The sequence below is a fragment of the Gavia stellata genome, chromosome 18 (genome assembly GCF_030936135.1).
Source record: "Gavia stellata isolate bGavSte3 chromosome 18, bGavSte3.hap2, whole genome shotgun sequence".
Classification (NCBI taxonomy): domain Eukaryota; kingdom Metazoa; phylum Chordata; class Aves; order Gaviiformes; family Gaviidae; genus Gavia; species Gavia stellata.
This window is the reverse complement of record NC_082611.1, coordinates 8,743,329-8,756,136: the sequence shown is the minus strand read 5'-3', so window position 1 is coordinate 8,756,136 and position 12,808 is coordinate 8,743,329. Positions and strand designations below refer to the sequence as shown.

The following is a 12,808-nucleotide window of genomic DNA, read 5'->3' as shown; positions in this document are numbered from 1 at the left end:
ACTCAGTGTCACTAACAGTATCATCAGTGGTACTCTGAAAGACTGGCATGTCAGTGTCTAGCTCACATGCAAGTGTCTTCTGCAAAAGAACAAAGTGTTTATATGTAAAGCAGAAAAATAAAGATGACTATTCAGCATACTTTTCTCGTTCATTGAAGAACTTAACAAGGGAAGAATAATCTCTCTTGAGAGAAAACAACATGTCTTACTCTTGTAATGAAGTTCCAGAGTGATTTTGTTACTTGTACATCAAATAGATTATTGAAAGATTGATTACATTTGAACTATGCATTTATAAAAGCTGTTCTTTTTCCTGGTTATTTTCCTTTGTAAATAATATATTTAGCTTGCTTAGCAGAATCTGAAATGAGCACCAAATTTAGGGCTGTGGAAATCTCTTGTAATCTACAGTCTTCTGGTAGTGCAAGATGCCCTTGTTTACAGACTCTTAAAGTTGACGGGATTCACTTTTTCGCTTGGGCTTAGGGAATTTTTTCCTATAAAAAGGAGACTGAAATTTTATTTTAACATTTTTCAATGAAGTAAACCTTTTATATAAAACACCAGTACGCACTCCAACAGAGCCAGTTGTTGGCCTGTTTAATGTATAACTGCTTGTTAAAGTAGAAAGAACTTTGCACTTGGAGAATGGTGGCTAAAGTATGAAAAGGGAAGTGTGCTGGGGGGTACACATGAGTGTGAGTATGGTGAAAGTAGAGCCTGGTTAGAGCCACGGGCCTGCTCTATTGATTTTACCTGGAAATTAGTGGTCATGCTAATGCTGGAAGAAAATAGATGTGAAAAGGAAGCATTTGTAAATAATTCGCATGCTCTCCAATGTCTTATTTTGACCTCTGTGCTATAGATGCTATAGAGCTCTTTGTCTTTCTAACTACAAAAATGCAAAGCTCTTGCTTTTTGACGTGCATTCACTCAGCTGGCACAATTTCAAAGATGACTTTGCAGCTTTTCTCCATTTTGTAGCATGAGGCGATAGCTATCTCAACAGAAAGGCTTTCGAGATGATGTAGATAAAATGTGCTTTCTGGAGAAGAGGCTGGATATAAGCCCATGCTGTGCATATTTCTCTTTCAGTTGCCAGTGCTTTCTCATATACACATATTGAGAGTGCAAGCAAAAGTGTGAGTGTGTGTAGAGGAGTGACAACATCCCTTGTGGAAGAAACTGTCAATAAAAGACATATAAGAGATCTAATAAAAAAATAGAGAAACAAAGAAATCGAAAATAGGTGACTGGAAGTCAGTGAGAGCTGCCAGGTACTTCTGCATAATCCATCTCTGGCTCTGGCCCAAGCTCAATAAAACCAACTTTTCATTATGTATGATGTAGATGAGAGATAGTGCACAGAAAATCCAACAGTAAAAGCGTGTGTGAAACGGAAGGGTGGTGCATGTAACACTCCCACGGTGGGAGGGTTATTTGAATAAAGAAATGAAACATGCCCAGAAGCCTCTGGTGAATCAGCCTGTAAATGCGTGAAGTTGCGCTTCCGTGAAAGACTGCGGTTTTTTTCAGCAGACATGGACTGGTACAGACAAATACATTTTGCGGCTTTAGATGAAATGACCAGAAATAAACCTGGCAATCTTTTTTTTCCTTTTCTTTCTTTCCTTCCTTCTTTCTTTCTTTCTTTCCTCTACCTTGAGTTTCCTATTTGCAGGGAGGCTTAAACTGTATGTTTGAGAGTGCTGTCTCGATCCACATTGTTTGCATTTTTACGGTCCTTTCTGTTGGGAAACACTTCTTGTGAAATGGGTTTCAGTTCTGGAAGATGCTGATATTAAAAGTTTCAGTATTGTTGAAATGCTAAGAGGACTCTATTCCTGCATGAGAGTTTAAGTGCTCAGTTGTGATAATACTTCAAAGTTGAAATAGAAAATTTTATATAAAACTATAAATAAGACTAAGACAACTCCCAAACCCTGAGTGTATCAAGACAGTATTTTGTATTTGGTATTTCTTATAGTCGACTCTTCCCATTTATCTGCTTGTGCCCCTCTTTTTAGTTTTCCAGCTCACCGTATTGATTACCCTCTGGGCAGGAGGTAGATACCATGAAACTTTCATATATTGTAAAATTCATCTGTCCGAAAGACCACCCTAGCTCTCTAGCCTGGCATTGCATTTTAGAAAGCTGGGAGGGTGCAAAATACTTTTGGAGAGTTTGCTGCTCTGAATTGTTCAGAGGTGACTTTGTGTTAAGTCCGAGTGCCAAACCTGGCAGCAAGACAGCAATTCTGGTTTTATCTATCTGGACTCAGCTGGTGCCTTTATATGGACATCTTTATCTCAGTAAACCTAAATTATCATTCAGTTCTACATTGTTTGAAGCATGGTGTAATGAAAATGAATGCTACAAGTAAAAAACTGAAAGCTGATGTGAGTGCTAATGAATCCTCACTTAGAGCAGCTTGAGACATTGTGAGCTTTTAGATTTTTCTGTGTCATAATTATTAGTGGTGTTGGTACCATTAAATTTTCTGCCATCCACTTCTAAGGTATTTTTAAGTTGTGGTCTGTGCTCTCTGTCCTAATGCCCAAGGTAGTCGTTTTGCACAGGGAGGCATTTCCTTGCCTAAAACAGCTTCTCTTGGCCAATAGCTTAGTTTGTGTAATATATTCTTCTAGTTAGAGGGAAACGGTGACATTATTCCACCAAACTGGAGAGGAAATGATTCAAGCCAGACACATGATTGTGTTAATTTTTTCTGCCAGTCAGGCAGTTACTGAGAGCTTGGAGATTGTCCAAAAGCTTTGCATCAGGGCCTGTCCCACCAGTGGTGCTTATTCCAGCGCATCTGTCCTTGAGAGGATGTCGTTTCTCTTCCCTAATCTGGGGCAAGAGAATAGCAGTGGTTGATCAGGAAACTAGTGCCTTCCGGTACCTGCCTGGCTCTCGTGGTAACTGATGCTCTTCTAGGTTGAGGCAGTTAATACCGCAGTCAAGGGAAACTTCTTTTTCAGAGAAATCCAAACTTTCACCCAGTCATCTGTATAACTGTACAGTTTCTGAGTCCGTTCCGCCTAGTGGTATCTAAATGAACTGAGAAGAAAAAAACATTCTTGACATGTGCATCTCTCTTTCCTCTCTAAACCTTAATACAAACATGCTGAAGATTTGGGTAGAATTTTCTAACTTTAGATACATCGCTGGCTTTAGTCTTAAGGCCTTTTTTAATTTTGAAATTGGTGTTTCCTAAGTCATTGCTACTTGTTTTTCCCTTTAGTATAGGTCGTTTCTTTTACCTTGTTCTCTAGTTTGTACTTTGCCCAGAGTTGGAAAAAAATCCTGTGTTGGGTTACATAGGTGAAGAGTTTTCTATTCCTCTTTCTGTACATTTTGCCTTGTTGTTGTCTTTTCTTGTAGTTTCCTTAGATTTCCGCTTATACCATGCTTCTTTATTTTGTTGTTTGAAATGTCTTTGCATTTTAGTTAATGAGATAGATCTTTGAGGAGTACATCACTTGTTCTAGGAGGTATGTGTTTTAAGTCTGTTGTTTCTGCCTTAAATTATAAGCAGGCCTTCTTTTAAATACATGGTTATTACCTGATTATTTTTTTGTGTGTGTTTAGACATGATGTTACAGTTTATGAGAAACACCTTTGTTCAGTTTAAGCTGCCTCTGTGGTGGTAACCTGTTTGTTTCATACTCTCTCTTGCGGAGCTGTTTTTCTACTAGAACTGGGCAAGCCCTGACATTTGATGCTAGCTGATGTTACCTGTTAGCCTGAAAAACATGGTGACGTCTTTGTGCCGTAAAAATGTTAAATTATGTTAACCTGGTAAGCTTAGAGAGTGGAACGTGACTTAAAATCACAGCAATGAACATTGGGTTATATGGAAAAAATGTCATGTTATGGGCGATTGCAAGGACTGCCCTTGCAGTCGTCTTGACTCAGCTGCTGCTTATTCATTGATCTGGAAGTGAGTCAAGCTAAAGTTCATCGGCTTTCCTTTCCTAGCCCAAATACTTCCTGATACTTGAACCAGCTCTCAGTCAAGGTGATGGGAATTTTTCTAGTGACTTACGTGCCAGTTTGAATGTTTCTACAATGCTTTATTTAAGGATCTGTCACAGTGGTTGTACTAAAATGCCACCAGTTCTTCCCTCACTGTCTCCAGTTCACTCAACCATTCATTCTGTCACGGCTTCTGCATCTTGCACTATTTTGCCTTCTCTTATTTCACTGCATCTGCTTGCAGATTAAATTTTTCTTGAGATGTGTGTGCGTGTAGTGAAAACAAAGTTTATTGAGTATGTTGAACATTGCAGTTGTGTTAGCACTGAGTTACTGCGTAGGTCATGAAACCAAGCAAAGGAATATACGACATGCAACATACTCGGTCTGCAATGCAAACACGTAGGCTGGTATCAAGAAATTTCATTGAATTCCTAGAATTGTTCTTGAACTTAATATGATTTGGATTTCTGTATTAAACAAAAACCCAGCTATCTCAAGTAGAAAAAAAGATTAAAAACCTGTGCTTCTGTCGTAGTTTTAGTTATATGACTTGGATTAAATTGGGGGTCTTATAATGGTACTCTTATGCACGGGTATTCAATAACTAGATAACTATTTCGAGATGTTGGGTTAATGAGATTAAATCACTGTTGAATGGATGATGCACAGGTGGTGACATAATCCTGAATTCAGATAACTATGGTGGAACTAAGCCTGTATATTAATAACACGTGAATGCTTTATCTACAATTGTCTTTCCTGGAAATGAGTCTTAAAAATAATATAGTTGTGGAATGCTAGACATGTTCTGAAGTAGCCAGTGGTAGAAAACCAGCTGAAAGGGCCGAGACAATAATGTGTGTTTCTTACATTGTAGGAACAGTTCCTTTTAGAAGGAGGAGCTCTGTGGTTGCTGTTGTCTAAACAGGAAAAATTGGCATTTTTGGAGCAGCAGCAGCTATTTCTTCTGTCAGGTGTACTCAGTGATATATTAACCTATAAAGAGAACATGTTTTTAAAATACTATATGATGAAAACTGACTAAAAATGTTACATTTTGGCATAGGATTTGCCCCTTATTGATGACACATCATATTTGTTCTGCTAATAATGTTTATAAGCATCTTGTGCACTTGATGTTAAATCTGAAAGTAGAGATAGGTTCATAATCACACGCATGCTCACATGGAGTGAAAGGAAGGTGATAAAATGCCCTTAATTTTATTGATGGGAACCTTTCCTTGTACAAGACAAGCTGTGGAGAGGGTTGGTCCTGTTGCTGGAACACAGTTACTGGTTTTACTGGCAAAGGGAGGTGTTTGGCCTCCCTTTGCCTTAGCAGCACTGACTGCATTTCTGAGGGCTGTATAGTATTAATATTTTTTGATGCAGTAAACAACTGTGACGTCAAGGACAGAGGGAACAGGTCTGACTGCTGAACTATTACATTCAGTCTCTAAGAGAGGAGACATTTACAACTTAAGAGCATACAGTTTTTGTGGCTGGTCAGCAGCACCATAGTTAATGCTGTCTCAGGAGTTTGATCTTAGTATAAGAGTTACAGTAACATGTTCCTTTAACCTCAGCTCATCTGTGCCTGATCCATTTACGATTAACTAATTGAGCCGTATTTTGAAAAACAAGCAAAACTAAATTACTTTCTTACCCATTGTTGAAGCCTTGACAGCAATACATGTTTAATTCAGCCGTACCTTTTGATTGTAGGGGGAAGAGTAAAAACGTGGAAACGGAGATGGTTTATTCTGACTGATAATTGCCTTTATTACTTTGAATACACAACAGTGAGTATATATTACAGTGAACTTCGTTTGTGATCAAAATATTTAGCTGGCTAATAATGTGATATTTTCCTAATTTTTTAGGACAAAGAACCTAGAGGAATTATTCCGTTAGAAAATCTTAGCATAAGAGAAGTTGAAGACCCTAGAAAACCAGTAAGATATTTTCCTAATAATTTTTTTTTAAAAAATGAAGATAAGTAAACCATATAGAACTTAGATATAGTGTTAACTGAAGATGTTTTGTCAGTTTTGCTTTGCTTTTTAAATGTATTTCTTCATTTTTACCCTCCAGAACTGCTTTGAGCTCTATAACCCCAGTCATAAAGGTCAAGTAATTAAAGCGTGTAAAACTGAAGCTGATGGTAGAGTGGTGGAAGGCAACCATGTAGTGTATAGAATATCTGCTCCCACCCCAGAAGAAAAGGAAGAGTGGATTAAATCTATCAAGTGAGTTTAAAGTCTTAAATATCTTTCAGAAATGAAGCGTAAGCTCTTTTCGAAGTAAGATACTAAGAGAATTTGTATTCTAACTTGTTTGAAGAATTCTGATGCAGCAATATCCTCTAGGATTACTGACAAGCTACATGGGGTTGACAGATCAAGATACAAGTCTCCTTTTACTGTCTGGTCCTAAGGAAATAGTGCTACTAACTCAAATGAGGAAAATGTGGATTTTTTTTTTTTTTTTAAGCAAATGTAAAGCCTTGTGTGAATCGTCTTTAACCCTAATTTTATTATATTCTTACTTCACCCAATAATTAACTTTAGTGACATCTGTCTTAAGCATGTTCAAGTGCCACTTTAAACTTTCACAGCTTGACTTTATCTTGGAAGGTTTATAAAGGAGATCCACATTTAAAGAAATAAATAATGGTCAAGGTGAAGGTATGAACTCTTAACAAATCACAGCTGAATAATGTATTTTTCTACAGAAATATTTGTGATGCTTAAGAGAACCATCCATTATCTTATTAAAAGTGTGGAGTCATCCACAGGGAAGAGAGAACAAAATAGTTTTAGTTTCAAGAACAGGTATTTGTTAACCAAACTGATGATTCCTTTTTTCTCTTCTAGAGCAAGTATCAGCAGGGATCCCTTTTATGATATGCTGGCAACAAGGAAACGAAGAATTGCAAATAAGAAATAGAACATGATCAGCAACTTCTATACCTGCATCAACCGATAAATGAGCATACAGTTGAGTGATAATGTAAAAATTGGACAAACTAAATGAAGACAATAACTGTAAATTTTATATATATATACTTTACTATGACATAAAAACTTGGCAAGACCTTTTAGGGTAAATAGTTATTGGCATATAATTTGAAGTAAGCTTCAAATCCCAGAGGATGATTATATTGGAACTTAATTAAATTGGAAACATGGAAGCCTTGTTTTCATTTATATTATTTACAACTCCAGTTTACTCGGAGGCTATTCAAGGAACTCGAGGCTAACAGTAACATGTCCTATACCTGTTATTTGAGCGCATTTCCCATAAAAGGAGGAGTGATTACAAAACTTTAATCTCTCACTAAAATGCAGCACCAGAAGCGGAGTACAGCATGATCTAGCACTTAAATTTCCTGTCAGCAGAAAACCCACAATCTCAATATCAGTTTCCAAGTCTTGTGTGTTTCACAGTAAATGAACAGCTGCGTGAAGCTTTCATTTAGGATTTGCTCTCCTACCTTTATGGAAATAGCTTTTCTTCTTCTTCAGAAATGCAACTCAGCGGTAGACTGGCAGCTACATGGTTAACTAGTTGTGCCAAAGGGTTTGCTTGCTATGCACTGAAATGTATGCAGGTCCCAACAGCAAAAGTTTGAGTCTGTAGACACGACACTAAGTATAGATGTGGTCTGATATTTGCCAGTACACTAAAACTCATTCCTGTCTGCTCATACACTCACAATAAGCAGTAAGATTTATGACTGCTTTAATCTGATTTTTTACATAGTAACATCCTTCTTATGTTTTAGATATGTTGTTGTTTAATTAACACTAAGTTACTACTAAAGGATTAAGGTGACAGGGCTTTAGGCTTTGCATGTGAAAATACCCCCAAATAATTTCACATGCATTTAATGTTTTTAAAGGGAAAAACCAGGCAAGTGAAATCTTCCTGTAAGATACAGCCCTAGATAGTTAAGCAAGCAGGATTCATTCCTCTGCTTGATAACCAACTTCGGACATGCAGAAAAGTTCAGTATTTTTATTTGCATTCTTAAAGGCGATTTTTCAGAACTGTGCTTCTGCAGTTGAAATTGAAAAAATGAATAGACATCCTTATTTTTACTTAAAAAAATAAAATCTTACACATCGATTACCTAGTGCAACTAGACTCCCCCACAAGCACGTCTCTTTTTTTTTTTTTTTTCCTTTCTGTAATTTGTGGAAGATCTTTCAGTGGTCCTACTCATAGTTTTTCAGTAACATGTAAACTGCTATGGCAGATCTTACTACAACGCTTTTCTATCAATAGCGCACATACCATTCTTGAGGTAAAGCCCCTAATTCCACAGTGGGGGGAAAACGTGGTTTTTTGGACCCTACTGCTTCTGTTAGTACTCAGTTTTTCACAAACTTCTTGAACCTGAGCTTTGCCTACTATGCCAATGAACACTTTGGAGATCTAATACTTTGCCAAAGCGATTTTGCTTGTTGGAGTTACAGAAGCATTTCTGGATGCATTATAGGGAAATGTTCTGCAGTGGCAAAAACACAGACTTACCATGTTCATCAGTTTCAAGTCTCCTTTTAACTGTAATGGAGAGTCTGTTTCATTGCTCCTGTCTTAATAATTTGCCTTGTTTTGCATGGAGTGTCAGCCTGTGAATGTTTTGCTTTATTGCATGTTTGCCAAAAAGGCCAAGAGGAAAAGAACAAAGTAAACTTTTCTATGCCTTAGATTTTCCCCAGAGTGTGTGGAATTGCAGTCTACTTGGATGAATGTTCAAATCCAAGTACTTTCAAGGAGTAAAACTCCACCAAAGGAGGTAGAATCCTTGAATAAGTATCAGTGTGGGGACATCTTTGCTTAATGGAACACATTTAAACTCTTCAGAGAAACGAATTAAATTGTATGTCCTGTGTTTGTAAAGCCGCATGATTATAGAGCTGCTAACAGCACTTGTTTTGAGTCTTATGTTCTGCAACTTCAAGTTTTGTTTTCAGGCACTACATACATCAGTTTTAGCTTTGGACAAGTAGATTTGTAGTGCAAATAGTGATAAGCCAGAATCAGTGGTACTAATGAGTGTAAAGGTGAAAAGCAGCAAATAAAAGTATTTCTAGAGAAATGTGAGATTACAGAAGCATTAATAAGCCATGAAGCACTTTTGTATCAATTCTTATCTTCTGAAATATCACCTTAAAGAAAATCTATTTATTTAACCAGGTGAGGATGTCTGCCTGTAAGCATGAAGGAAATGCCTTGAGAGTTCATTTGCTGTATTTAGTTTGAAGTTCTTATATCCTGCAGAAATACTTATTTAGAGTAACATGTAACTGAGGATATTATAGCAGGAAATATATTATTTCTTAGCATTAAAATGCAACATCTTAAACAGCTATTTGTGGTGCTCAATATATCTATTTAATTTACCAAAGCTAATGGAATAGCGGTTTTGTGTGTGATAATATTTGATTTCAAATGTTCTTTGTAACAGTATTAACAGGGAGTGAAACTGGCCCAAAATTTCCACTGGCCATGAGGCCAGTAAAACAAAGTGGCTTGTGAAAATTTTGGCCAAATCAGGTACTATCCATGAGGGTGAAGAAAAATCTCCCAACCTTTCCCTTTTTTATTGGGCTTCAAGTCCAGGGGTAGCTACTAAGACTAGCTGCTCGGTGGCCTAAAGCAGTATCTGTTACGGTTTGGCCATGCTGAGGAAAAGTCCTCTGGGGACAACAGACTTCTCCCTTCCTGTTGCACTGAAACTTGGATAATTCTTCAGCTCTTTGTTTTTAACATTGCCCTTTACAACCAGAGGGGCCAGCAAGAGCCACTACTGCTTCTACCACGTGCGTGGCTTCGCTCAGTGTCTAAATCATTTGGCCACTAACACCAGCCACGTTGCCAGTGCAGTCTAGGGAGAGAACTGTATATAATACTTAAGCTCAGCTGGACTGACTTAAATTTTACAATATTCTGACAAAATAAGCTCTATGTCACTTAACATTTTGAACCGTTTTAAACTGGTACAAAACTGAACCTTTGTAAACTGAGCAGCATTTATAATGCTTCATATATAAAAACAATGCATATTTTTAAGATTTATTACATATCTATGTAGATACGCTTGCTGGAAAAGCTAGGTCTGTTGTAGGCCAAATGCTACAAATTAAGACTTGTGGCTTACCAGTTTCATTTCTATATTTTCTTGGAAAATGTTTCTAGCTAGAGTTTAAATATAAAATGTAAATAATGTACAGATATGTATTGATATAAGTATTACTTGGTGTACACAAGTTATTTGCATGACAAATACTCTCTATCAATCATTGTTAAAAATGTGATGCTCTATGTAAATCCACTGCAATATTAATGTTTTCATTTATCATTAAGACCTGTTGCTTAAATCTGGAGAGTTTCTCAAAAATAAAGTATGAAACTGTATTATTGTATAGCTCCTCATTTACCAAGAGGAGGCAATCGCTGATTTTTTTTTTTAAGAGATTAAGGTTCAATTTTACAGCATGTGTTACAACTGCTCTTGTAAGTAAAAAGCCTCTTTTCCCTACTTTAGGCATACTAATTTAAATTACCAGGTTTAAACTTTCAGACAGAAAAACCTTCAACTGCAAAATAGATTGTTTCAGTAAGGTATGCTACAACTATGAGTGTTATTCCATTAAGAGCTGGTTTCCCTTGAGAGCCACCCTAAATTAAGGAGGTATTTTGTCAGTTCACTTCCATGAGTTTCAGTGAAATGTAATGGGGGGGGGGGGGGCGGGGCAGGAAATCGGATCTCTGCTCCTCAAGTAGATTAATTAGATCCCCCCCCAATTAGAAATAGCTAACCCTGCTGCTGTTGCCCAGTCTGCTTCTCCATAACTCTAATCCGAAGCTATCAGTAACTACCCTCCCTCCATTTACTGCTTATTAGCTAGTTCAGTGTGCCCGCCATTTCGGCGAAGCCACTGAGGCGAAGGGCTCCAGAGCGGAGGGTTGCAACGGGGGACCCTTCCTAGGGGAAAAAAAACCCCACGTTGTTGGTTTTGATGGTAGGTTTAGTTTGAAGACTTCCATCAGTAAGCTCCACACCTGAAAGACAAAAGGAACCAATGTCGCTCCCTGTCGTGACATTCAACATAAAATTGTGTCTCAGGGGATTGACTTCTGACAGAGAAGTCTCAAACCTGCACACAGCTCCATCTGCCCTGTGACTACAGGATCCAACTGACTTGCGAAGGTGGCTTCCTCACGCTTCAGTTCTATGCTAAGATTGGTGAACTGTACAGAGTATTGGGGCAAAGCTACTTGCTTTAATAGCAAATGGTAGACCTTGGGTAAATTAAATTTACTTGAAGTTTTGCCTAGACTGGATCCTAGAGCGGCAGCGGCAGTTTAAAACCCAGTGTGCCCGCCATTTCGGCGAAGCCACCGAGGCGAAGGGCTCTGGAGCGGAGGGTTGCGACGGGGGACCCTTCCTACGGCAGCAAACGGCGAAGGCGAAAGCACAGGGAGAGAGAGGGTGCCCCAGCCCGCTCCCACACCCCGCCTCGAGCCGGCAGCGCGAGCTCCTGACGAGCGGCAGCTCTGACTCAGCGTGGGCAGGGACTAGAGCGGCAGAGTTCCAATGCCCTCGCGTACAAGAGTAGCCCCCAGGGAGTGCGAGCAACCTGGAGTGCGGCGAACAGGGCGGGCAAACAGGACGTCGCGCATCAGAAGGGCATGGCGCGTCAGTTTGCACGTCAGTTCGCGCAGGCAGGGCGTGCAGGGAAGGCTCTAGAGGCTCTCTTGACGAGTAGTCATCGGCCTCCCAGAAGAGGCCCAGCTATGGTCTCCACTCGGCTGAAAGTCATCACCAGAAGGAATGTGGCGACCCAGACGGAGCTCCCGCCCAGGCACGCGGCTGTCCAGGCCTCTGGCTGCCAGGAGTGCCTGAGCCTGTTGCTGGTGCCGGAGGACCAGAGAGACAACGCCTGCGTGCGGTGCGACCAGGTGAGCGATCTGCTCAGCCTGGTGGTAGAGCTGAAGGAGGAGGTGGAGAGGCTGAGGAGTATCAGGGAGTGTGAGAGGGAGATAGACTGGTGGAGCCATTCCCTACCGTCCCTGAGGCAAAGGCAGAGGACGGAGGCTCCAGGAGAAGTAGAGGCCCCCTTACCCTCTTGCTGCCAGGCAGAAGGAGGGGACCTAAGAGACGAAGGGGAATGGAAAAAGGTCCCTGCTCGGGGCAGCAGGCAAATCCCCTCCCGGCCTCCCTCACCTTCTCAGCTGCCCCTACACAACAGATATGGGGCTCTGGAACTTGAGGGCCAGGCTAACAAGGATATGGATGAAAGTCCATCTGCAGGGCTGCCTAGGGCGAGACAGTCTGCCCCACACATCAGAACCACCTCTACCAAGGCAAAAAGGAGGGTGGTTGGTGTAGGTGATTCCCTCCTGAGGGGAACAGAGGGCCCAATATGCCGGCCTGACCCGACCCACAGGGAGGTCTGCTGCCTCCCTGGGGCCCGGGTGAGAGAGGTCACGAGGAAACTCCCCAGTCTGGTACGGCCCACCGATTACTACTCGCTGTTGGTCTTGCAGGTTGGCAGTGATGAGATTGAGCAAAGAAGCCTGAAAGGGATCAAGAAGGACTTTAAAGCACTGGGGAGTCTGGTTGAGGGATCAGGAGCACAGGTGGTGTTTTCCGCAATCCCTTCAGTGGCAGGGAGGAATGCTGATAGGAATAGGAAAGCGAACATGGTCAACGCGTGGCTCAGAGACTGGTGCCATCGGAGGAATTTTGGATTCTTTGACCATGGGGCGGTCTACATGGCACCAGGCCTGCTGAGTGCAGATGGTGTT

The 12,808-nt window shown here is 40.2% G+C and overlaps 1 protein-coding gene across 3 annotated transcripts in view; it reads left to right on the top strand.

Annotated features, from left to right (window-relative positions):
* The window catches only part of CYTH3 (cytohesin 3), a 51,621-nt gene extending 41,210 nt beyond the window's left edge, over positions 1–10,411 (top strand). For all 3 annotated transcript variants that reach the window (XM_059826205.1, XM_009817637.2, XM_009817636.2), the window contains 4 exons: positions 5,711–5,787; positions 5,869–5,940; positions 6,080–6,234; positions 6,862–10,411. In XM_059826205.1, the coding sequence (XP_059682188.1) occupies positions 5,711–5,787; positions 5,869–5,940; positions 6,080–6,234; positions 6,862–6,934 (377 nt within the window). In that variant the 3' untranslated portion in view covers positions 6,935–10,411. The remainder of the gene's footprint in view (positions 1–5,710; positions 5,788–5,868; positions 5,941–6,079; positions 6,235–6,861) is intronic.
* The last annotated feature ends 2,397 nt before the right edge of the window (positions 10,412–12,808 follow it).